Genomic DNA, 23,175 nt, shown 5'->3' on the forward strand with positions numbered 1-23,175 from the left:
AAATTTTATCTGCTTTTTAAATAACTTTATTTTCATTATTTTTAAATAACCATAATACAAAATTATAAAAATACAAAACTTATGTATTAAATATTAGCATTAAATACATTTTTTCTATAAAAATCAAGTTCTTGTATGCTTTCTTTTATGTCATCAAGAGCCCGATGACATAGATCTTTAGAGGGAGCTGAATTATAAATTTCAGGTTTCCACCGCCTGAAAATAACACAATCCATTTTTAGTTATCAAAAAATCAAAATTGATCGATAAAAAAAATATTTTAAAAATTGTAATCATACCTCACGACTTCCTTAATGGAAGAAACATCAATAATCCTATAATGCATATAATCATTAGCAGAAGACATATATTTTCTAAGAAATAGCCTGTCCATATAAACAGAGTTTCCTGCCATAGGGCACTTTCCTTTAGGTATGTACTTCATCATGAAGTGTAACAAACTGTCGCTAACTGATTTTTCATCTTCTTTACTTTTTCTTGAAAGTTCAATGAGTCCAGTCTTCAAAAAAAATTTTTTATTTGAGTTGGCATGAAAAATAAGTAAAATACAATACTTGGAAATGGTATATGCATACTTGTCTGTGAGTTTTTGTACACCATTCATCCATGTTATTCAAGAGAGAGTCCGGTTGGTATAATATTTTACAAAATTCATCGCTAACAATATTTAAATGTTCATCTGTAATCAAACAAGCTACTTCTAAAATTCGGTCTGTTTCCACATCAAGACCAGTCATCTAAAATCAAAATAATTAGATTATAATGAAAATGATTCAATTGTGAGTTTTATTATTATATACCTCCATATCAATCCATACAATCCGACTTCTGTGTTGATTTTCAGCCATTTCTTTGACAGTTTGTTTTTTATTTGCTGCAGACATTTGAAATAAGAATATAGAACCATTAAGCTAAGGTTAAGTTAGTTCGATCCTACCTACTGCTTGACAGTGCAGTAGTAGCCCCGCGATCCATCAGTTACCACTCAACATACTCACCGTAGGGCTGAGACTTGCGACTGCGAGCCCTTTTAAAGTTTCTTATGCGCAAGCGCTATCGGCACGATGTTAAGTAATATTCAAGAGACCCATTGTCAATAAAAATATTGAAGAAAATAGGTATTAATTATTTATTATTGATAATGACTTTATTGACAATGAGAACGTCTTGACGAAATGATTGTTTTAAATTTTGAACTTACTATAATATTTAATATTACTATAAAAGTTAATATTTTTACCATTAATGGAGTAATAAACTGATCTGCTGTGGCGTTCGAATTTCTTGAAACATCTATTAGCAGTTCTTATGATAGACATAATAGAAAGCAATTTGAAGTCATTAAGACACAGCTTACAGAACCATGTAAACAAACCAAAGAAAAAGTCTTGATTACGTTACACGTGTTGAAAATCAACTGATTTAACCTATGATTTAAATGAAATATGTAGTATATTATTACGTTTTGATGTAGAGTGCTTGGTAGGCACTCTTATGCCGTACTGCACTGAGCGCTTCGAAGAAGTCAAAACGGTATGCGTATATAATATAGCTATAAGACGACACTACTTTATATATATATACATACATGACTATTGTTATTAGCTGTTTATACAAAAAGAACATCAGCTGATTAAGTTTTTTTGTGTTGTAAGGTTTTTAAGGGTAGTATAAAGTAACTCTTGAAGTTTTGGAAACAATTTTTATTGACTTTTTAGTGTACAATGTACGCATGTACTTATACCCAATCTCCGTAAATGCAAACAAAAAAATTTTTTTGTTGGCGGCCACGATTTAGATAGAAATATTCAACAAATGAACAAAAGCATTTTGTTCGTGAAGATACTCACCGACGTTGGAACCTGTAAAAAAAATGTTATTTTAAATTGAAAAAATGGCATTGATGAAAAAAACAAAATTGTAAAATAGACATTTTTTGGGCAATTTTTTGCTTTAAAACAATTATTCAATGCGGCATTTTGGACATGTCGAAGTTTCAGTAACGTAAAATAAGCAGTAAACATTTCAGGATTTGTCAAGTATTTTCTTCTGTAGAATGACTACCAATTGAGGAAATGTAGTATTTGATTCAGATGCCATAGATTAACGGTTCAATAGTTGATAATACGCTTTTTTGAACATTTACGATATCTCCGCCATTTTATAATGAAAATCGAAGAAAAATTTTTTTAAGTACCTCAAGATAAAACCTCAATTATTCAAGATTAGTCCTCAAAGTCTTTAATTAAAATATCTATCGTGGCTTCCACAAAAAAACTATAACAATTCTGTATTTTTAAAAAATTTTTATTATTTCTTCTTACTAAAGTCCTATTTATAATTCTTTGTCATCAGATGTACTTAATATCCTAATTCATGGACTCATTATTCATTTTGAAAATAAGCCCGAAAATACTATTCTTTTTGTTTATGAATTTAATGTAAGGACTAATGTACACCAGGAACTCAAAATTTCTTATGGAAATTTTGAATAGTATTTTTACTTCCCTATTCATTGCTATTATGAAATCTTCGAATTTCCGTTTTTTCATTGAGAAACAGCTTTTTTTTTCTTTTCAATTTTTCAATTTTTTTTCTTCTTTTGCCTTTTTTGGCAAATTATGTTTTTAGTTTAATTATCTCAAGGGTTTTGTGCCAATGTCGCGTCCTCGATATCTAAACTGAAAGTTAGCTGGGTTCCGATTGAAATTTCTGAGATTTCTAATTGTTCCCATTTGGAAATTGGAAAAATAAAAAAAAAATTTTTTTAAATCACGTTTTTTTGGATAAAATCAAGTTTAACTTTTGACCTTATCATTTTATCGAAAATCTGAGATCAGATTCTGAAAGGGCATTCAATTGTACATTAAAATAAGTTACTCGCACATTTTGTTGACCCCATTTTCACCAAAAATACGGTGGCCGAATCAAGTGTTGAAAACATGTCCGCTTGGGACTTAATGGGTTAATATATCAACAATATTTTTATTCATGAGTCAAAAAATAAATGAAATAAATATGAAGAAATGCTTCAATTTTTTTGAATTTTAATGCCTTTTTGAATTATATATTAGTTAGAAAAAATGAAAGCACTAATTTCTCAAAGGAGACACTGGAGCCTGAATAAAATGTATTCTGCCTGAATAAATTTTCTCTTCAAACCTTACTATTGAAGAAAAAAAGCATGTAACATTTAATTGATGATTTTAATTTGTACTTCGAATTTCTGTTCTGATCTAAATTTTCGTTTTCAAAAACTTCATGCAAGTTGATCTGTATCAAAGTAAGAAATTAATGAAGTGCATCTAAGCCTATTACATCCAGCTGATTTGCCATAATACAGCAAGCTGTAGTTAAGATCGTTTAATATCTTTTACTTTAATACGAAAAATTTATTATTATATCTGGTCTTACTATTTTTTAAATACGCGCTGCAAGTTTGCGCGCGTTTTTTCTTAGAAGGTTGGTAATTAGTGACTATAAATCGATGACAAATTAAAGTGCAGGACGTCATCATGCTGCACACGTTTGTAATTCTCATTGAGAGTTTCACTTGAAAAATTTTCAAGTTTTCCACTTTCCAATTATCGTACTATCAGAAATTATAAGTAGCATGCAAGTCTGTTCGAAAATTTGTGGAGTGATTTTCACCCTGTCGGTTCACTCATGATCAGCCATATCTATAATGGGTACCCTAATCGCACTGCACGTTCAATGTGCGCGTGAGCCAGTTATAATAGATCTACAGCGGCGTGTGTGACTGTGCAGTTGCATGATTGCAGTTTGCATCGTACGATGCCGCAGACATTCATAAAGAAATGAAATATTGTGCAGTTGATTTATGCAGCTGATATATATATATATATAATATATATTATATATGTGTGTGTGTGTGTGTGTGTGTTACAGAGAGATATATATGTATACATATATAGCTGCTATATAGCTTATACACTGTGTGATACGTGTACGGCTCAAACGACTGTACGTGCTGAGTGCAAAATAAAATTCTACTGAAATTTGCTGCGCCGTCGCGCTTCATCCTTCACTGGTTTGCTGTTTTTGCAAACTACAGTCCCAACATTCGTAACTGTCGTAAGCACCTTTGAAACAGAGTAGCCTCTCGTATAAGGGAGACTCGATCAGTTTTAACTGTAGTATGTGTAGAAAGCTTAGTCTCTCTGAATTTATGATCAATAAATAAATACCTTTCATTTTCATGTGTTGAGTGGCAATCTGTAGTCTGTAGACATTAAACCTGGCGTCTTACAAGTGTTGGTACTATTAGTAACGGATGAAAAGCCGATGAAGACGCACCATGTCTGAAAGTAATAATGCCATAAATTGAGTGAACAAGAAAGAAAGAGAGCAAGTCATATAGATTGTTGCCCGACGTAGACGGACGACACATAGCAATCAATTGCAGTTTACACATAAGTTCGTAGTCGACTCTCTGCGTTTGGCAGATAATGCGGCCGCTGATCGAATTTTTTGGAAAACGACAACAAGCTGCCTCAACTGTCGACTTAAACGACGACCCAGCATCTGCCTTTTATTATGCATTTCGAAGATTCAATGCAAGAACGATCGATTTCAAGCATGTGAGGACTTACTATTTTTACTGTTTTCAACATTTGCATTTTTCTTTTCATTGGTGCTTATGAATCCACCTCCATACTTAACTCACTTTAGATTACTGTACAAGATATTCTTATTTAAGAGTTTTAGCAAGTAAAAATTAATGGCATTGCACATTATAGATTTATTGATTTATTTAACTGTGATTGATGTTACACCAATAACTCATTTTCCATTATCTTATTATTACTTTTTTACAGGAATAAGTCTGTTGAAAATCTACTTCTTTCCAGTCATGAAGTTATTACTAGTATTAATTCTTCGTCGCTTTCCGGTTATAGTTCAACTGCAAACTTGACAAATGGGGCTTACAATGAATCTGCACAGGATGTTTCTTCAGGAGGAGAAAATGAGCGGACAAGCCCAATTTCAAGTCCAAATTTGTCCCCAAAACCAAGTCCTAGATTTGGTAAAAGAAAAGATAAAGATAAATCACATAAGGACCATAAAGATCACAAAGACCACAAGGATCACATTGATCATAAAGATCATTCTATGAAGAGTAAAGAATCTGATTGTACTCCATATTCACAAAAAGATATAAGCTTAACCAAGCTAAATGATCAACAAATGCCGGTAAAGACAATTTTTATACTATTATTTAACATTGTTCATTCATCAATCATTTCCAATATAAGTTTCTTAAGAAACTTTTAAAATAAAATGGATAACCTATCATTTACAATGCAATAATTTTAAATAATTCTTTTCTAAAAGAATTTATAATATTTCTTTTCTACTTAATAATTGACGGTATCTTTTTTTAATATTATATTAAAATTTATTCTACATAGAAAATGATAATTATGTTCACAGAAAAAAGTGAGAATAATGGAGCATTTTTTATTTTAATTTTCTTTGAAAAAAGAGTTATATATATTTCAACATAATTATTGATTGTATGTCAATGCATGTAATGTGATCTTATCAGTATAATTTTTATCAATATTTCAATCGTGAACCAGTAATTTAAAATAGATTAGAGGTTTCTCACTTGGTGATAACAGCAATATTTTATTATACATCCAAATACTTAATCATAAGTTCAAATAATTATTAATGTTATAGGAAATTACAAATCTGTCTTCTAAGTCGGATGGAAAATTTGAAGGAAGAAAAGACAGAGGAAGTGATCGTAGTAGTAAGAAAAAGTCATGGTACTCTAATATTCTTTATCCTACATACAAATCTCGCTCTGATGATTTCAAAAGAATATTTAAAGATGTACCAGATGAAGAAAGACTTGTTGTTGGTAAGGACTTTTTCTATAAATATTATGTTCATTTGTAGAAAAAAACACATCAAAATATAATTTAAAAAATTTTTAATTTATCCAATGTTTATTACTTTAACAGATTACTCTTGCGCGTTGCAACGAGAAATATTAGTTCATGGGAGACTGTATGTTTCACAAAATTATGTATGTTTTTATGCTAACATTTTTATGTGGGAAACACTTGTCTCTTTGCGTTGGAAAGATGTTACTTCAATGACTAAAGAAAAAACAGCTCTTGTAATTCCAAATGCTATATTAATTTCTACTGCCAATGATAAATTCTTTCTAACATCTTTTGGGTCACGCGATAAAACATTTATGATGTTATTCAAAGTTTGGCAAAATGCTCTCATGGGACAGGTAAGATCAATACTTATTATAATTAAGCTGTTTTTATTTTGTTTTATTTTTATGTTTATTGAAATAAAAGTAATACTATATTAATACAACATTTATAAGTATATATTTAATGAGTGTTGTTTCTTTAACTTTTTTATTTATGTCAAAATTCCAATTAAATCTATATTTTATAAAAAGATTGGAAAAAGCGAATGGAAGCCTAAGTGCAAGAGTAAAAAGTGTAATTTAGAGGTATTAAAGACCATTGTTGCATTATTTAAAAGCCCATTTGCTTATAGAATTAGGAATTATTTAAACGATAACAATTTTCCTTAAAGTCAATGAGTATGACTGAAATGTGGCAGCTCGTTCATGATTGTTATGGAGAAGAACTGGGGCTAACATCTGATGACGAGGATTTTGCATCACGTCAATTAGCAGTTGCAAGTACAGAAAAACTCTCAACGCAACTTTCTTTAGAATCGTTTTCAGAAGTACAAAGAATATTTCTTAGTACAATGCGTATATAGAACCTACTGAAAATAAAAAAAATATTATATAATTTTAGGCTGATGTGAAAATTGGAAATCCTGTATCATCTGATGCTCTAGCAGAATCACCACTTACTCCTTCATCACCAATACACTCAACTACTGGTACAAGACCTGATGGATCAGTCGACCCTACAGATCTTAGTGATACTAGTGAAAGTGAAGAAGAAAAAAATTCATGTGGTAATAAAGCAGAAAAAAATAAAAACCATTTATCCTTACAATTCTCCATATCAAAATACCGAGTCTTTGAGGCAAATATTTAGAATCTTTATTACATTGAAATGTTATTTATTTACTAGGTAGGATAAGTTTAGTCAGTACAGCGGTCTGTACAGCTTCACATGAGGGTAGACCTCTCATAAAAGCAACTTTACCAATCCATATAGATCAGTTATTCACTCTTCTCTTCACAAATTCGAAATTTTTTCTGGACTTTCATACAGCTAGAAAAACTACAGGTATTAATGAAATTAAATGATCATGATTTTAATTTTACGAACGAATTATGAATTGTATTTTCTAAACTTATGTATTTGTGTAGTAGTAAAAATTTAAAAGCTAATTAAATTGTATTTTACCTTATATATATTCTTATTAAAGATTGATGAATTATTTTTTCAAAGACTTGATTCAACCTGCTTGGACTCAAGATGATGCTACGGGTCAAAAACTAAGAACAGTTTCTTTAACTGTTTCACTCACTCAAGCTGTAGGCCCAAGATCTTCCCAAGTGACAGAAACTCAAGTTCGTATTCATTTTACTTAATATTTTGTGGTGTTTTTACAAGAAAGCAGTCAACGTTTTTTTTTACTTTTCTGTCAGAAGCGTAAATCGCTCATAATAGCATTTCTCCGATGTTTTTTGCGCATTCTTAACACTTTTTAATGACTCCAGGCTGTTAGACTTAAAGACCCATTACAAAAATTTATCTAGTAGTAGAGGACAATCTGAGGAATCTCTGCGAAAGGTTTTCGAGATCAAATTACGAATCAAACTCGATTATATTTTGAATTTTTTTTTTTTCTATCGGACAACCTTCGGGAGGGCTCAAATCACTTTGAAGTACTGTTTTTCTAAAATTTTGGACAATTTCCAACCAAAAAGCTTTCTTGTACTTTTTCATTCAAGTCACCTGATAGTGTGTTAGGAATCACTTTTGAAGTTTACGTTAATCGTGAATTACGGAAAAATGTCAACTTTAGGCCTCTGAAGACTGGTGATAAACAGCTCTGAAATTTCTTATCAAATTTGGAAAAATTCCTGACATCAGGAACAAGTTTTTATGTTTGTAGAAAAATTTTTGTTGTTGATTAAACTTCACTGAGAATCGACCGATTACACATTTTTAGCGTTCGATCGTTGAAAACGAGGTATCTCTTTAAATAATATAACTTTAATCAAAATATAATAATAATTATATAACTTTTATCAATAAGAAAACGATTATCAGAAATCTCTGGCTATTAGTCAATTTTGAAATAATTTACGGAAATACTTTAGCTAAGTAAAGATATATTTTTTTAAGATCATTTAACATAAATTATTTTACGTTCTGGTAACTAGTTTTATTAGAAATTGCTTTGGAAAAAAACACCTGCAAAATTACCTTAAAACATTTATAACAATAAGTAGTTTTTAGACTTCATTCAATTTTTTTCTATAAGACATAATTTTCTAAAATTAACTTTTATTAATTTTATATATTTCAATTAAAACTGTGTTAGAAATTTGTACATTTTTATAGGTGATGCTCCCATGCAGTACCCCAGGTCATTTATATTGCATCGATGTTGAAACTACAAATGCAGGGATACCGTATGCTGATTCATTTAGTGTTTTGTCGCATTATTGTTTAACTAGTATTTCAGAAACTGAAACAACCTTTGAAGTGTTCGCCGAAATCAAGTATAAAAAGAATGTTTGGGGTATAGTTAAAAGTAAGTTTACAAATAAAAATATCAAAAAATTGTATCGATGCAAATTTTAATATATATTAATTTTATTGCTAGGCTTCATTGAAAAAAATTGTTGGGCTGGTATGCAAGAATATTTGAATAGTTTAATAAAAGCTTTAGCGGTAGAATGCGAAGAAATTGGTGCAGGAGCTGTGGGTATCAAACGGAAAACGAGACGGCGACGACGTGTTGCAGCCACTGGTGTTACCATAAAAACGCATGCTCCTGATCATACAGCCTTTAACCACCAATCGCCTGTTGTAGAGCTGCCTTTATCACGCAATATTACTGGTAATTTTTAAAAGTTTTAATATTTTGATTTTAAACTGTTTAACAATTTGAATATTTTTAATTCACAGCTTCTGTAGATTTACGACCTGAAAGCAGTCCTGTCGTTAGTTATATTCTCTTGATTGCTGTACTGTGTTTAATGGCTATAAATGGTTTACTATACTATAAATTGTGGAATATAGACCAAGCTGCCACATACACAGTCATGGATCTGCATGTTTTAAAGTATGTATTATGTCCTCGAAGATAAGTTAACACACTATCGTTTGTAGTTTAGTATTTTGTTTTTACTTATGCAGTAGTTCTAAACTCTGTTTTTGGAGACAATTAATTTTCTTATGTTTTTTTGTATTCTTGATTGCATACATGTTTTAATTCAATTTTATAATTGACAAAGGAGAGGTTCTCAGGACACGTGTTCAAAAAATGAATTTATTTTGCATTTTCGAACTGCTTATACATACAAAAACCCCTCCTGCAATTTGATATGTAAATTTGAATTCTAACTCAGTTAAGTCAGATTGAGATTAAGCGCTTACACGGCGCTCAATTGCATTTGACAACTTCAAACGTGTTTTTCTTCGAAACAGTGGTTTTTTTTTAGCATTTTTTTGTAGCATAATTTCTCGAGATCTATAGAAATATAGTCGATGTATCGTGTTCGTTTGGATTTATTTTAAAGATACATGAATTTTCGGATCTTGAACTAGTCACAGAACCTTATCGCTTTTTTTTTTTTTTTAATTTATCATTTTTCATTGTACAGCAATTAGAAGAACCGAAACACAGCAAAAGAAAGTTTTTTCATAAAGTCAGTCATTTCTTCAATTTTTTTTATTTTTTGGGACTGGTTCAAGATTTCAGTAAATATCATACAAATATGAAACAATTTTCGCCGCCTGATTTGAGACAATTTTACGAAGGTTTAGCTTGTCACCCAGGGCGTTCAGTTTTTTAAACGCAACCCTGTTCGAACGCTATTAAATTATTAATGAAGGTGTATTTTGTTTTGACAAAAATTACTTGTAGTAAAAGTAAGTAGTAAAAGTACTTGTTAAAAATTGAGAAATAATTGAGAAAACCCTTGCTATTTTCGTAGCTCAGAGAACCTCCCCCTAACAAGCATATAATTATGTATAGCTTTATACATTTTTTGTATAATTTTTCAATTTACATAAAATTAAATATAACAATTATTGAAAATATAAAAATAAAATTAATAGAAATACACCAAAAACTGAAGAAGATTGGATAAGTTTACTACAACAACAAGAAAGTTTGCATAACATAGAAGTCAAAAAATGGCAGAGAGTGTTACATTCAGCAGCACAGTTACTTAGACAGGTATTTTTACTAATTTACTTAGCTAGTTATTTTGAATAAATAGTTTTTCATAAATTCGTATCAACTTTTATAGACTGAAGAATCATTAACACAACTTCAAATGAGTGTTCATCCAACAACAACTGAAAAAATGTTTTCAGTATTAAAACCTGGATTAAAAACACATAATACTCAAAACGATCAGCAGCATAAATCCGAATTATGAAAATATCGTAGGTTTTAAAAATGTACAATATTAAACCTGCTCAAGGCTGTGTTTGCTACTAAATTATCCATCTTATGTCATTAAACTGTAAGATGCAATAATTTGACTTATCTGAAAATGCAATGAAATTAGTTCAGTTCTGATTAAATTTTTTTTGTTTGGTTTTATTAACTTTGTAGAGATGTATTATCACATTTTTGGCAGTTTTTGCATTTTTATAGAATAAGATCGAAGATATTGTGCTTGTTATAATTATTAAATGTTTGCTGTACTAGAACTGTAAGCTCTTGCTCAATATGACATTTTAGAATTGAGAAAAGAAGAATGTGTATATATTTTTTCTGAATGAAAAATCAAGTGATAATACAAGTGTAACCTCATACATGTTGCATTATTTTTTTCTGTTCAGAATGAAAAATAATCACGAAACGATTGTAAAAATTAATTTAAAAATATCGCACATAATTTAAGTTATAGAACTTTGTGAATATTTACTTTTTAAGTAGTTTGTATTGATTGTTAAAATTATTGTGTACATTTATGATGTAGTAAATGCTATAAATCATTTAGTACTTTTATTCATAACTTTAAAAAATTCTAGTTTATACAAGGTTTCACTTAAAAGCATTTCAATCAAATCTGTATTTTGACTTTGATAATAATACTGTGTCAGACTAATGAAGAATAAGTTATGAGTCAAAAAACTAGTATTGAGTTAAAAATACTATTTATTACAATTAGAATTTTTTAGTAAAACACAATGAAAAGCTTATGGTCTTATACATCTTCCGGTTTATTAAATACAAGTGTATATCCGCATTTTCCGCAATAATGCCTATCTTCCATAGCGGCCATAAAAACTCCAGCACCACATTGTTCGGACGGGCATTCTCTTCTCAATCGATGGATTTTGCCATTTTCATCAACCTGAAATGAAAAATTGTATAATTATACATTGGAATACTTAAATATAATTAACAAATATAGTCAATTTAAAATTACAACCTTATAAAACTTCAAGGCAGAAAGCTTGACTTTCTTTTTCTTATGCTTGATTTTTTTGGGGGTAGAATAATTCTTCTTTTTCCTTTTTTTAGCACCACCCCTCAACCGAAGGACAAGGTGAAGGGTTGATTCTTTCTGAATGTTATAGTCTGAAAGTGTGCGTCCATCTTCGAGTTGTTTTCCAGCAAAGATTAATCTTTGCTGATCTGGAGGAATTCCTGTTAAAATGAATAAAGTTTAAAAATATAATGTATTTTTCTTGAATATTTCGTAATATATTAATAATATTAATTAAAGAGTCAAAATTGTATTACCTTCCTTGTCTTGGATTTTGGCTTTAACATTTTCAATCGAATCAGCCGCATCAACTTCAAGAGTGATGGTTTTCCCAGTTAAGGTTTTAACAAAAATTTGCATTTTGATCTGAAAAAGAGAGTATTTTCGTTAGTTAAATCAAGCACTGTGCATATTTATAAAACAAAAACATTCGTACAATTTTAGAACAAGGATACAGAAAAAAAATTGAACAATAACTAAAGCTTGTTTTATAGATATAAATAATTTATTAAATATTATTTTATGAGTATTATACAATAATTATATGCTAACCCAAGAGTACTGCATTGATGCATCCATGATTTTTTGGATTATTCGTTACTTGAGCATATTTGCCCCATACAATTTTACCAGATTGTGTGACCAAGCCTAATTCTGAAATGTTTACTTCAATGACTGTTCCTTTAGTAATTACACCTAATGAAGTATACATAGGAGAACTAGGATTTCTTTTGACACCAATTATTAGCAAACAGAATGTAGCTTTAAGCTCTGGATGGGTGACATGAGCTTTATTAAATCTCAATGACATGGGGCGAATAAATCTTTCAAATTTCGGAGGTTTCCTAGTAAAGTTTTCTCCATCAAATGTGACTTAAGTTACCATACGCTTCCAAGACTTTCTTTTGGTCTTACCAGACTTGAGAACTCTAAAAACTTCAGAATCAGCCTGAGGTCTTACTTTTGGAATAGGTACATACCATTTACCAGCTTTTTCTTTTCTTTTCTGCTTTATCATGTTTGACAAGACTTCAGCCCTTGATGTGACATCACGATCAAGCAAATAAACAGGCAGTACACCTTCTGGAGTAAGTGAATCTTTCTTTTTTATGTTGCGCTCTTCATGAACTTTAATCTTTTTTTTCATTTGTATCTTTCAATTTCTTCTTTACTTATTGAATAACTTTGCTTTGATACCACAAAGACTTCTTGCTTTTTCAGCATCTTTATGTGGAGCACGAGCTTCCCTTTTTCTTTTGAGTTCTTCATAGTCCAGCCTTCTTCCAAAAAGTTTTCTATGTCATTCAATGTATTCATTTTGTGGCATGTTATTTTTTTCAATTCACCCAATTATTTGAACCTAAAAAAATATTATGGTACATTGTGTCAGTCAAAACCAAAACAATTAAATTTCCAACTCATAGATTTTAAATTGTACACATAACAACTCACTTACCTTTAATGTTTTATTTTTTTCACACTCTACTTTTAACACTACAAGCACACTAAAATTGAACTCTCTCTTATCAATATAATGATTTGCTTGGTAATTTAAAAATTTTTCATTCAACATAGGTTTGACTGCATGCTAGCACATGTCTGCATAATTTAATTCAGTCGCTAAGAGAATATTGTGAAAAGTCCTAATATTATGCAAAGTTCTATAATTTAGTTTAATTTTTGGCCATTCAACCATTTCAACTACAGAAGTGTAGCAAATTACATAAATATCAAGATGTGCGGTAGCACCTAGCCGGCAAAGTATAAAAAGGTTATTTTCGATTGGGATAGAATGAAAAATACATTCTACATGTGTACAAGCATAAGCTCTTTTACCATGTGCTAACATGTGTCAGATCGCAATATGAGGTTTTAATAAAAGGACCTGAGAATTAGAATACAATGCTAATTGGAAAATAGGTAATAATTGTATTTAAAAAATGAATATTAAAGTCTGTAAACATATAATTACTAATTTCTACACCCTAGGACTACTTTAAATATCTTGCTAGAAAAAATTAAGAAAAATAAAATATATAATACCTTTTAGAACATTCCATGCAAAAAGAACACTTTCACCGTGCACCGAACGAAGCCGGTATTCTAAATCTGAGAATAAAGAAGCTCGCCTACTACTGATTGAGAATCTTCAGTTGAAAATAGTTGTTTTTTGTGATACAAGTGTACACATTCCACCGTCCACGTTTCGATGGACAGAATCGATGTTAACGACCTGAACTGACGACGCACTAAGATAGCGCGAGATTCAATTTTGATTTTAAAATTTTAATTTACTTTGTTTCGAAAGTTTTTTTTAATATATTTTTGTTAAATACATATAGTATAAATGATAATTTTAATAATTTTCAAAAAAATAAAAAAAATAATATACTTGAATTTTATTTATTATCAATTTTAAATTTATAATTATTTTTAATAATAAAGAACGATTATAATATTATTTCTATAAAAATTAATCAGTATCATTTAGAATGTTTATAACATTATCATAAAAGATTAAACTATAAATCGGTTATATTTTTTAAAACACTTTTCAGAACATATGTATGCATCAAAATATACATTATTTCCAGTATCATTAGAAAACGTTATATTTGTTGCAACATCAGATAAATTTAATGATACAAATTTCCTAAGGTAACTACTAAAACATGCTTGACCACATAAGCAATAATAAGCTTTATCTAAATATGGAACCAATGTGTAAGGGATTAAACTAGCATCATAACTAATCCTGCAAATAATAGAAAAACAATTTTTATTATTTCATAAAAATTTTTAATTTGTGCAAAGTACCTTACCCATATTTAATTATCACTTGTCCAGCTAAATCAACTAAAGACTGTACTCCTAATGAGTTGTGTAATAAACCTCTGTTATGACATGTAAAACAATTGTACGAAATATCTAGTTTTGATAAACTTAAGTTCTTCATATTGCCTGGCAATATAGATAACTGATTTTTTGATAAATTTAAAATTCTGAGACGATGTAGTTTTCCTACTGCTTGAGGTAAAGCACGAATACAGTTATTATCAAGATGTAATGTTACTAAACTGCCTAATTTACCAATGGAGTCTGGAATCACAGTTAGCTGCAAGAAAAGTTACTTTTAAATTGTCGAATGCAAAAGCAAGAATGGTTTAACATAAATATATACTTACTTGATTACCACTTAAATTTAGTAAACACAAATTTGTCATGATTTTAGTTCCTTTCAACCAAGACCATTTTGTAATTGGAAATTTTCCCAATTGATTTTTGGATAGATTCAATTCTCGCAAATTGGGTAAATCTCCTAATTCTTTTGGAAGAGAAGATAATTGATTTTCTGATAAATCCAAAATCCTTAAACTTTGTAACTTCAAGATCTGACGATCAAATGATTTTCTTTGAAGCCCAATTAAATTTAATTCTTCTGTAGTTCTTGGAAATCCCTTCAAAACAGGATATTCGCATGATTTTTTTATAGTGATTTTTGTTTTTGTTTGAACTAACAAATTTTTTTTATTGGAAGGAATTAATGTAAATTTTTCTGAAGTAATTTTTTTGGTCAGATAAAGTTTTAAAACATCCATAAAAAGATGAACTTGTAACGGATCTCCTTTAATGTTAATATCAAGTGGTGGTTCAACTATCCTTATAGTTGCTTTTCCTTCTTTTAAGAAATTAACAAATACTTTTTCAATGTTATTATTTATCTAAAAGCCAAAAAATAAATTTTTGAGAAGATATTTCAATTATATTTAATTTTTATATACTTGTAATTTAAAGTTATGCTACCTTGTACTTGGTTCCCATTTTATTAGTTTGTGATTGTATTAACATATAAACATTATCTTCTGTTTTTGATGTTCTACAAAAGGCCAAGCAAGATTTTTGAGCTCTTCTTTGTCCAGTAATAGGAGCAGTTGTCATTAATCTATTGGTAATTATAACATTACACTGCAGCTTCATAATTCATTAAATTTAACAATTACAATTCTTTAATCTGAAAGAAAAATATTAAATGACTTGATTTTTGAACGGAAATCATCAAAAATCTTTTATTAAAAAAAAAAAAAAGAATATGATTTAACAAAATTAAATTTCAAATTCAAATCGTAATTCAAATTGATAGTAAAAAATAAAACCTAAGTGCTGCGAAAGTTAAAACATGCTACGGTGTAAGACCACGTTCAAATAAAATTGTTGAATTTGGGTTCATTTTGATCTCTTCATCAAACAGCATAAAAATCTTACATTACATAAAATATAACTGTACACTTTACAAAAAAAATTGACAATAAAAATAAATACAGAGTATCTATTTATTAATCTTGATGTCTGTTGTACGCAGTCTCGTAACTAACCTGCCAAACGCCGATATCAACGCACTTCAGGTACTTTGAAATTATAACTGATTTTGTTTGTGTATATACTGATGGCCTGATATGTGTAAATTTGACATGTGTAATGTCATATCATGGTATGTATAAATCTAGTGGCAGTGCGATGTTGCGCGTAAAGAAATAATGATCATAGTTAGTGTTTTCTGCCCTAAATTAACGTAGAATATGATAAATTGAACATACTATCCTCAACAAATATTTTCATCTTTAATGTTGTCAATATGAAAACAAAACCAGGCTCATAAATATTTTACAATGAATGAAATCGAGTACTTGAATAGACTAACGCAAAGTTGAAGAAAATTTTAAGATCAATTATTAGGCTCAAAAGTGATTAATTGTGCATGCATATCGCAAAACTATCAATTATATAGACTTTGACTATTAAACAAAAAGCTGCTCTTTGTTATTGTAGTATGATATATTGAATCAAGTTTTTCGAAAACAAGCACAAGCGGGATTCTGAATAAGTTTATCGTGAAATGAATGGATCATGTTTCTTAATTATGCTAATGTTATTATTAATATATAATTCAATAAAATCGACATAGATTAAAGAGTGACGAATAAGAATCTAATTATAAGTTGTGACGCCTGTTAAGTTACTTTATTACTTTTATTACTTTATTACTTTTGACAATTTTTAATACCAATATATTCTAAAATTTTCCTTTAATTTACTATTAAACAGCTTATTGCAAACATTTGTTTATTGATTTTAGTATGTATATAATCGATGTATTAGTAAGTTTAGCAAATGTGAGAACAATTGAAAACCACATTTTATATTTCACTTTTCTCAATCCATTACAATATTTTTAGATATAAAATGGATTTGTTTCAAAAAAGAAAGCCTAGAAAAGGAATTCTAAACTTAATACGACAAAGAGAAATACAGGTAGGTTGAAGTATAACTTGTACTCGTAAAGTCAATGTATTAATTTTTGATAATTCTACATAAGGAGTCAACAACAACAAGCATTAACAGAGAACTCAAAATCACTCCAAATTTTTTAAAACGATTAGGTTTGGAGACGGAACTTGAAGGTCATGAGGGATGTGTTAACTGTTTGGAGTGGAATGAAAGTGGCAAGTCAGTGAAAAAATGTTTTTAAATATTAAAAAATTCAATGAGATCAAGTCAGAAAATATATAATTTTTTTACATTTTTAGTCTTCTTGCCTCAGCATCAGATGATATGAATGTAATATTATGGGATCCATTTAGTTATAAAAAAAAACTAATTCTACCAACTGGTCATGGTGGTAATATTTTCACGGTCAAGGTAAATATTTAAAAAATTAAGGTATAAAGTGCTGTATAATCAAAAACCATTTTTTATATAGTATTATGACTGAAATATATAAATATATGGTGATAAATGATGATGACAATTTTTATTTTATTTTTAGTTTATGCCAAAATCAAATGATTCTATTTTGGTAACAGGAGCTGGTGACTACAAGATTAGAGTTCATAATATTTCAAGTTCTGATACAATGCTCATATGCACCTGTCATCTTGGTAGAGTAAAACGATGTGCTACAGCACCTGGTGTTCCTTTCTTATTTTGGAGTGCTTCAGAAGACGGAATAATAATGCAATATGATTTACGTTTACCACATTCTTGTAAAAACACTGATCAGAGAACAGTCCTTGTAAGTCTTGCCAATCATACAGGATGCTTTATTGAAGCAAAATGTGTCAATGTCAACCCACGAAGACCTGAACTAATTGCTGTTGGTGCTAATGATGCTTATGTACGAATGTACGATCGAAGGATGATTAAACTATCTAGTGTAAGGTTCTTGATTTTAGCTTTCAACACAAAAAAAATGTATAATTTTTTATGTTTTAATTTATCACTATTCAGAGACCTTTGTCATATGCAACAAACGGTACATCTTTAGCATTAGGCAAAGGAGACCCTGAAGATAATATACCAGTGGGCTGTGTGCAGTATTTCATTGCAGGTCATTTAAAGCATCGTGGCACTTGTAGACGTTTTTCTACAACATACTTAACTTTCAATGACAATGGAGATGAGCTATTAGTTAATATGGGAGGAGAACAAATATATCTTTTTGATATAAACAATCGAAATAATTCAAAAACTTTTATTGTTCCAGTTGAAATAGGTAATAATGTCCTGATTTTTACATATTTAAAACTTATAATTTGTAAATACTTCTTCATTCTTAATTCAGATAAAAATAATGCAGAGCAAAATTGTGATGAACTCAGTGTAGACGAAATCAATAATCTAGTAGTTTTAGAAGATTTGTCTGCATTGAATATTAGCGAATTAAGTTCTGAAGTTGAAGAATTACATCAAAAAGTAAAGAATGATATTTAATATTTTGTATCACTCATAGATTTTCTTTATTTTTATCAATCAAATCTTTTACAGGCAAATAAATCATTTGAAGAAGAACAATATGCCAGTGCGATAACATATTATAATGAAGCAATAAACTTGTGTCCATATTCTGCAATGCTTTATGCTAATAGAGCTGGCACCTACATTAGGAGGGCATGGCAAGTTTTGATTTAAACTTATCAATTACCAATCTTGTAACAATTCAATAAATTGTATTCAATATAGGGATGGTGATTGTTATGCTGCTTTGCGTGATTGCCGTGCAACTTTAGCATTAGATCCTGAACACGTAAAAGCTCATTTTAGGTAAAATTGATATTTTTGTACTTAAATTGTTGATCTAATTAAACATCCGAATTATATTTGAATTTTTCTAGGCTTGCAAAGTGTTTATTTAGTTTGAATAGGATTAACGAAGCTCGTATTGTTATGGAAAATTTTGGAGAAAAATTTCCTGAATTTCAAAATAACTCATCATGTAAAGCATTGCGAAAAGATATAAAAGAAGCTTTAACTTTAGGAAAACCAGAAACTTCTAAGCAAAGTAATGATATTAGAACATCAGATTATGAAAAAGAATGGCGTGAAAAGGCATTTGATTATAAAATGCGTTTATGTGGTCATTGTAATACTATCACGGATATTAAGGAAGCCAATTTTTTTGGAGAGTAAGTTAATAGTTATTAATCCTATTGTATACCTTGCTTTTAATCTGAAACACCCTGGGTGCAAAATGCTGGAAACTTTATGCATACAAAATGAATGATTAATCCATCAATGCATGAAAAATTATTCTTTTACGAATTTAATATCTTTAGTGATGGACAATATATTGTGGCTGGATCAGATGATGGATCATTCTTCATTTGGGACAGATGTACCACAAATATAGCAAGAGTGCTAAAAGGGGATCAGAGAATAGTAAACTGTTTACAACCTCATCCATCAACATGTTTGTTAGCAACTAGTGGTATAGATCCAGTAATTAAACTGTGGAGTCCTTTACCAGAGGTGCTGTTTGATTTATTTTTATTTTCATTTGTGAATTCAAAATTAATCATTGAATCATGACTTTTAGGATGGTTCTGCTAATGTATTGGAAGTTGAAAATTTACATGAGGCAGCAATGGCAAATTATGTACGCATGAATACTGATCATTTTGAAGTAATGCTTTTCAATATGGGTTACAGAATACCTGCACAAGGTAATAATCAAGATGATGTAGAGGGTCGTCAATCACCCAGTGGGAGCTTACCACTCAATTGTAGACCAAGTTAAATTTATATCTGTGTAATATGGATATTATATAAAGCTTGCAAAATTCTGTATATAATATTATTTGTAATACATTAATATAATTGCATTTACAATGCTATTTAATTAAGCTTTATTGAAAATAAGAAAAAAATATCAATTTAAAAAGGACATAAAATTATTTTATTATTCGTAAATGTGAAAATTTTGTTCTCAACTTGGACAAGTAATTTTGTGTAATCTTTTTAAATTATTAAAATTTGATTCAACTTATTTATTAGTTGGGAACAGTTCCCATAACATTTCCAAAGTACTCCCTTCCTTAGGTTCTTCAACTGAAAGTCCTAAATTTTGGGCTAGCATTGGTTTTCTTTGTTTAACTTCTCCTTCAGAAAAGTACACACTAAAAACATTTGATATTTCATCTTCAGTAATATCTGTTTCTGTAATTTGTTCTGTTACTACTTCAGCTTGATCAATTGACTGTAAAAATGTTTAATGTGTACATAATTATTGAATAAATTAACTTAATATTGTACGGATTAAATAAATAACAATTACTTCATGTTCAAAAGTATATTCAACGCCAAAAATTGGAGATTTACTATAAGTTTCATAAATTGAAGTTATTTTGCTATGTAAAAAGCGAAGTTCTTCACTGGGATCAACTCTGAACCCTAAGATAAATGACCCCGAAGATTCTGTAGTAGTAATAACAAGAGTCGGTCCAAATTTAGACGATCTAATATTAATCTGAATATACACAACGTGTTTTTTTCATTATTTAATTATTATAAGTATAGAATTAATAACAATGTTAAAAAGAATAGCTTACTGAATTTATTGTCAAATACGGCATCGAAACATTGAATTGTTCATTCATTTCTGCATACCAAACAATTCTGACATTTGAAATAATGAAAGTTCCAACATTTCCCTACAGACATTGTAAAATATGTATAACAAAATTTATAATTAATAAAAAAATATAAATATTTTGAAAGAAGACTTTACTTGATCTGTTGACAAATTCCAAACTCCTGCAGTCGTTAATTCAATTATTTCTTGTGGCAATATAGATAATCTACCATTTAGAATGATTCCAGCTCTTAATTTGATTTCTCGATAGATTTTTGATGAAACGTAAGCTCGGTAAACTCCCATAACAGAGGTGTAATGACGAGAACTTCTATTATTCATATTACTAAATATGAACTCGTATCGACAATTTTTGTAAGATGTTAATACATATAAAGCTTGGGTAGTAGTTCCAAATAACTAAAAATTTGATCTTTATTTATCATTAAAAATATGATGTTTCACCGAAAGAAATTTGTTGTATTGACAGCATCAAGAAAGTTAATCTTCAGATGATCATGATTCATGACAATTAAAAACATGTGTCATCATGATCGTTTCATGATACATGTATACTTTCTTTATATAAAAAATTCCATTTCGATTCTAATTCTTACGCGAAATGCAAATTTCGATCTTAACGAGGTAAACAAATTTCTTACAGTATAAAATTACTGACCGTATTAATAAATTTGGTTGTTACGTTGTCAAAGGTATTAAATCCAATGCCTTGAATAAAATGGTCATTGGTCATTTCAGCACTACATGATGTAGATATTTTAGAACTTTTCAAACGTACTTAAGTTAACGCGTGGATAGGCAATAGAATGCCACATGATCCTAAGATTTGTCACCAATAGACGACCGCGATCTCCTGAATTTCCTTTAGTATCTTCGATCATATCTAATTTATCGATCAAATATTCACCAGATCTCATTTCCATTTGACTACAAAACTTAAAAAATTAAACAATCCATCTGAAATTAATGAGTTTGTTTGAAGTAAAGCACTTACGAAAGAGAAACATCAAATTTAACTTGATTATCCTGCCACATTTTAGGATATATGTTCAAAAACGCTTTCAAAAAAAAGGGAATGTCGGGTTCCTGCTGTTCAGAAATTTTTACTGGTGGATTATAGGTACCGTTGTCATACCTACCATGGAAAAATATACAAACATATGTATACATCTGCTTATGACTTGGAAATCAATACAATCGCAATTAAACTCAATGTTCAAAAACTATGCTGCATTGCATTAAGTTATTTATGCAACAAGTGCCCAAAAAGCATTTTTGGACACAGTATGTGCACAAGTATCGGCTACGTCGGCACGAGAAGAGACACGAACAGCTATGCTCGCTATGGGAGCGCGACAAAATCTCCGCTAACAAAATCTCCGGGCTACTAAATCTCCGGACTACTAAATCTCCGGGACAAAATCTCCGCCGAATTTTATTTTATATTTTTCTACTTATTAGATTTTTTTGGTATGTATATAAGTGCTTTTGGTATGTGTATAAGTGTGTTTGGGATGCGTGATAGTGTGTTGGGATGTGTGCTGGTGTGTTTGGGATGCGTGATAGTGTTTTTTCCCGGGAGATTATGTCCCGGAGATTTTGTCACCGGAGATTTAGTCTCCGGAGATTTTGTCGCGGAGATTTTTTCTCGCGGAGATTTTGTCGGTAACCCGCTCGCTATACTATTACATAAATTACTGTGATCCTCGCCGCAAATCTAAACGAATTCTTGGTAATATGCTCGAATTTTCTATCAATGTATGAAAGCCTGACCTTCCACAAGCGTCCACCTTTAAAAGCTTGAGACGCAACATTAAAATTATCTTATATAAGTAGGTAAAGCTAAAATTTTAATAAATAATTAGCTGTGGGGCCTTTTGGACTTGAATGCGCTTTTGGTATGTTTTATAATATAAAAAAAAATTTTTAAAACCAAAATTCTAGACTTCAATTTTAATTGGACAAGGCAAAAATCGTATGGACGTCCATTTTCTTTCGTTATTACTTGCGAAACCATTTTTAACTTTGAAGATCTGAAAAATGCTCAAAGATACATCTTTACCCATTAACATTATTATTAAAAGGCTTGATTTTTTGTCGGCTTTCGAAGCGATTTGCTCCGTAGTTTTAGGCTTTTTAAACATTTCGCAAACACCTTTTTCAATGTAAAATTGAATTCTCAGATTTTTTGAATAATAAAAAAGTTATAGCTATTTGAACAAATAGAGCGTAAAATTTTTTTCCAAAAAATCAATTTCTCGATTTTTTTGGAATGTTAACGGGCGATTACGACTATTACAGTATCTCAGTGAATTTTTATGGAATTTTCGAACCACTACTTGAAACAAAAATAACTCATTTTTACTCGAAAACTATTGAGTTTAGAGAAAAAGTGCACAAAACAATAGATACTTCAATAGTCGTGATGATCATGTTTATATCGTGATTCTTTAAAGTTAACATGGCAAAAAAATCGAAAACTTGATTTTTTGCATAAATTTAAACGTTTTTTTTTTGTTTAAGTTTAGATTAAAATAGGTGTGTGCGAAATGTTTTGTTAGCC

At 29.7% G+C, this 23,175-nt stretch overlaps 6 protein-coding genes and 1 pseudogene across 20 annotated transcripts; 2 read left to right on the plus strand and 5 right to left on the minus strand.

Moving 5' to 3' along the window:
- Window positions 1–62: 62 nt before the first annotated feature.
- Window positions 63–1,839, minus strand: LOC106653526 (oligoribonuclease). Of its 2 annotated transcripts, XM_023460583.1 has the most exons (6): window positions 1,484–1,839; window positions 1,262–1,408; window positions 822–895; window positions 597–758; window positions 300–520; window positions 63–216 (listed from the first exon to the last, which is right to left on the minus strand). In XM_023460583.1, exons 2-6 carry the CDS (start codon window positions 1,338–1,340, stop codon window positions 87–89), a joined length of 666 nt encoding a protein of 221 aa, XP_023316351.1. In that variant the 5' UTR covers window positions 1,341–1,408; window positions 1,484–1,839; the 3' UTR covers window positions 63–86. The 2 variants fall into 2 exon arrangements, with proteins under 2 accessions (XP_023316351.1, XP_023316352.1); XM_023460584.1 differs by lacking the exons at window positions 1,262–1,408; window positions 1,484–1,839 and adding an exon at window positions 959–1,127.
- Window positions 1,840–3,769: 1,930 nt separating this feature from the next.
- LOC106648620 (GRAM domain-containing protein 1B-like) lies at window positions 3,770–11,189 on the plus strand. Of its 9 annotated transcripts, none has more exons than XM_014365689.2 (15): window positions 3,771–4,622; window positions 4,860–4,865; window positions 4,941–5,235; window positions 5,728–5,911; window positions 6,015–6,295; window positions 6,473–6,526; window positions 6,613–6,768; window positions 6,843–7,008; window positions 7,128–7,286; window positions 7,452–7,573; window positions 8,574–8,766; window positions 8,839–9,075; window positions 9,144–9,300; window positions 10,299–10,419; window positions 10,493–11,189. In XM_014365689.2, exons 1-15 carry the CDS (start codon window positions 4,579–4,581, stop codon window positions 10,622–10,624), a joined length of 2,307 nt encoding a protein of 768 aa, XP_014221175.1. In that variant the 5' UTR covers window positions 3,771–4,578; the 3' UTR covers window positions 10,625–11,189. The 9 variants fall into 9 exon arrangements, 7 of the variants coding, with proteins under 7 accessions (XP_014221175.1, XP_014221192.1, XP_014221158.1 ...); XM_014365672.2 differs by having other exon boundaries at window positions 3,775–4,178; window positions 4,251–4,622; window positions 4,860–5,235; XM_014365663.2 differs by having other exon boundaries at window positions 3,775–4,116; window positions 4,251–4,622; window positions 4,860–5,235.
- A 145-nt stretch (window positions 11,190–11,334) lies between these two features.
- LOC106648681 (ubiquitin-40S ribosomal protein S27a) lies at window positions 11,335–13,902 on the minus strand. Its single transcript, XM_014365759.2, has 4 exons — window positions 13,730–13,902; window positions 11,944–12,052; window positions 11,630–11,847; window positions 11,335–11,551 (listed from the first exon to the last, which is right to left on the minus strand). The coding sequence occupies exons 2-4, from the start codon at window positions 12,044–12,046 to the stop codon at window positions 11,402–11,404; spliced, it is 471 nt and encodes a 156-aa protein (XP_014221245.1). The 5' UTR covers window positions 12,047–12,052; window positions 13,730–13,902; the 3' UTR covers window positions 11,335–11,401.
- Window positions 12,064–13,716, minus strand: LOC106648670 (annotated as a pseudogene).
- Window positions 13,903–14,203: 301 nt separating the features above from the next.
- Window positions 14,204–16,038, minus strand: LOC106652709 (leucine-rich repeat protein 1). Its single transcript, XM_014372197.2, has 5 exons — window positions 15,950–16,038; window positions 15,491–15,698; window positions 14,872–15,408; window positions 14,509–14,801; window positions 14,204–14,441 (listed from the first exon to the last, which is right to left on the minus strand). The coding sequence occupies exons 2-5, from the start codon at window positions 15,662–15,664 to the stop codon at window positions 14,204–14,206; spliced, it is 1,242 nt and encodes a 413-aa protein (XP_014227683.1). The 5' UTR covers window positions 15,665–15,698; window positions 15,950–16,038.
- On the plus strand, window positions 16,010–20,006 carry LOC106650460 (WD and tetratricopeptide repeats protein 1-like). 5 transcript variants are annotated; one of them, XM_014368492.1, is made up of 12 exons: window positions 16,010–16,089; window positions 16,921–16,996; window positions 17,061–17,191; window positions 17,272–17,383; window positions 17,511–17,897; window positions 17,972–18,236; window positions 18,306–18,436; window positions 18,509–18,636; window positions 18,704–18,784; window positions 18,856–19,146; window positions 19,297–19,489; window positions 19,557–20,006. In XM_014368492.1, the coding sequence occupies exons 2-12, from the start codon at window positions 16,928–16,930 to the stop codon at window positions 19,755–19,757; spliced, it is 1,989 nt and encodes a 662-aa protein (XP_014223978.1). In that variant the 5' UTR covers window positions 16,010–16,089; window positions 16,921–16,927; the 3' UTR covers window positions 19,758–20,006. The 5 variants fall into 5 exon arrangements, with proteins under 5 accessions (XP_014223978.1, XP_014223961.1, XP_014223986.1 ...); XM_014368475.1 differs by lacking the exon at window positions 16,010–16,089 and adding an exon at window positions 16,094–16,175; XM_014368500.2 differs by lacking the exon at window positions 16,010–16,089 and adding an exon at window positions 16,149–16,230.
- LOC106650485 (Bardet-Biedl syndrome 5 protein homolog) lies at window positions 19,994–21,883 on the minus strand. 2 transcript variants are annotated; one of them, XM_014368521.2, is made up of 7 exons: window positions 21,607–21,883; window positions 21,391–21,539; window positions 21,295–21,320; window positions 20,748–21,011; window positions 20,569–20,670; window positions 20,295–20,486; window positions 19,994–20,216 (listed from the first exon to the last, which is right to left on the minus strand). In XM_014368521.2, the coding sequence occupies exons 1-7, from the start codon at window positions 21,780–21,782 to the stop codon at window positions 20,004–20,006; spliced, it is 1,122 nt and encodes a 373-aa protein (XP_014224007.1). In that variant the 5' UTR covers window positions 21,783–21,883; the 3' UTR covers window positions 19,994–20,003. The 2 variants fall into 2 exon arrangements, with proteins under 2 accessions (XP_014224007.1, XP_014223999.1); XM_014368513.2 differs by having other exon boundaries at window positions 21,271–21,320.
- Window positions 21,884–23,175: the final 1,292 nt, after the last annotated feature.

Source organism: Trichogramma pretiosum, unplaced genomic scaffold (genome assembly GCF_000599845.2).
Source record: "Trichogramma pretiosum strain Unisexual culture from Peru unplaced genomic scaffold, Tpre_2.0 scaffold62, whole genome shotgun sequence".
Classification (NCBI taxonomy): domain Eukaryota; kingdom Metazoa; phylum Arthropoda; class Insecta; order Hymenoptera; family Trichogrammatidae; genus Trichogramma; species Trichogramma pretiosum.

What these genes read in the sequence shown, in the direction of transcription:
- LOC106653526 (XM_023460583.1), bottom strand. Translation starts at nt 1,340, where the DNA reads ATGTCTATCATAAGAACTGCTAATAGATGTTTCAAGAAATTCGAACGC. An exon ending in AGTTTATTACTCCATTAATG is followed by an intron (nt 896 to 1,261) that starts GTAAAAATATTA and finishes AAATGTCTGCAG; the next exon opens with CAAATAAAAAACAAACTGTC. An exon ending in TCCATTAAGGAAGTCGTGAG is followed by an intron (nt 217 to 299) that starts GTATGATTACAA and finishes TGTTATTTTCAG; the next exon opens with GCGGTGGAAACCTGAAATTT.
- LOC106648620 (XM_014365672.2), top strand. Translation starts at nt 4,579, where the DNA reads ATGCATTTCGAAGATTCAATGCAAGAACGATCGATTTCAAGCAT. An exon ending in TGTTTGGGGTATAGTTAAAA is followed by an intron (nt 8,767 to 8,838) that starts GTAAGTTTACAA and finishes TTTTATTGCTAG; the next exon opens with GCTTCATTGAAAAAAATTGT. An exon ending in CAGCACAGTTACTTAGACAG is followed by an intron (nt 10,420 to 10,492) that starts GTATTTTTACTA and finishes CAACTTTTATAG; the next exon opens with ACTGAAGAATCATTAACACA.
- LOC106648681 (XM_014365759.2), bottom strand. Translation starts at nt 12,046, where the DNA reads ATGCAAATTTTTGTTAAAACCTTAACTGGGAAAACCATCACTCTTGAA. An exon ending in CAAAATCCAAGACAAGGAAG is followed by an intron (nt 11,848 to 11,943) that starts GTAATACAATTT and finishes TCATTTTAACAG; the next exon opens with GAATTCCTCCAGATCAGCAA. An exon ending in CTGCCTTGAAGTTTTATAAG is followed by an intron (nt 11,552 to 11,629) that starts GTTGTAATTTTA and finishes TTTTCATTTCAG; the next exon opens with GTTGATGAAAATGGCAAAAT.
- LOC106652709 (XM_014372197.2), bottom strand. Translation starts at nt 15,664, where the DNA reads ATGAAGCTGCAGTGTAATGTTATAATTACCAATAGATTAATGACAACT. An exon ending in AAATGGGAACCAAGTACAAG is followed by an intron (nt 15,409 to 15,490) that starts GTAGCATAACTT and finishes TTTGGCTTTTAG; the next exon opens with ATAAATAATAACATTGAAAA. An exon ending in TAAATTTAAGTGGTAATCAA is followed by an intron (nt 14,802 to 14,871) that starts GTAAGTATATAT and finishes CTTTTCTTGCAG; the next exon opens with CTAACTGTGATTCCAGACTC.
- LOC106650460 (XM_014368492.1), top strand. Translation starts at nt 16,928, where the DNA reads ATGGATTTGTTTCAAAAAAGAAAGCCTAGAAAAGGAATTCTAAACTTA. An exon ending in TTGAAGAATTACATCAAAAA is followed by an intron (nt 18,437 to 18,508) that starts GTAAAGAATGAT and finishes AATCTTTTACAG; the next exon opens with GCAAATAAATCATTTGAAGA. An exon ending in GAAGCCAATTTTTTTGGAGA is followed by an intron (nt 19,147 to 19,296) that starts GTAAGTTAATAG and finishes TAATATCTTTAG; the next exon opens with TGATGGACAATATATTGTGG.
- LOC106650485 (XM_014368513.2), bottom strand. Translation starts at nt 21,782, where the DNA reads ATGTATACATATGTTTGTATATTTTTCCATGGTAGGTATGACAACGGT. An exon ending in CGTATTTGACAATAAATTCA is followed by an intron (nt 20,487 to 20,568) that starts GTAAGCTATTCT and finishes GTGTATATTCAG; the next exon opens with ATTAATATTAGATCGTCTAA. An exon ending in AATATACTTTTGAACATGAA is followed by an intron (nt 20,217 to 20,294) that starts GTAATTGTTATT and finishes ACATTTTTACAG; the next exon opens with TCAATTGATCAAGCTGAAGT.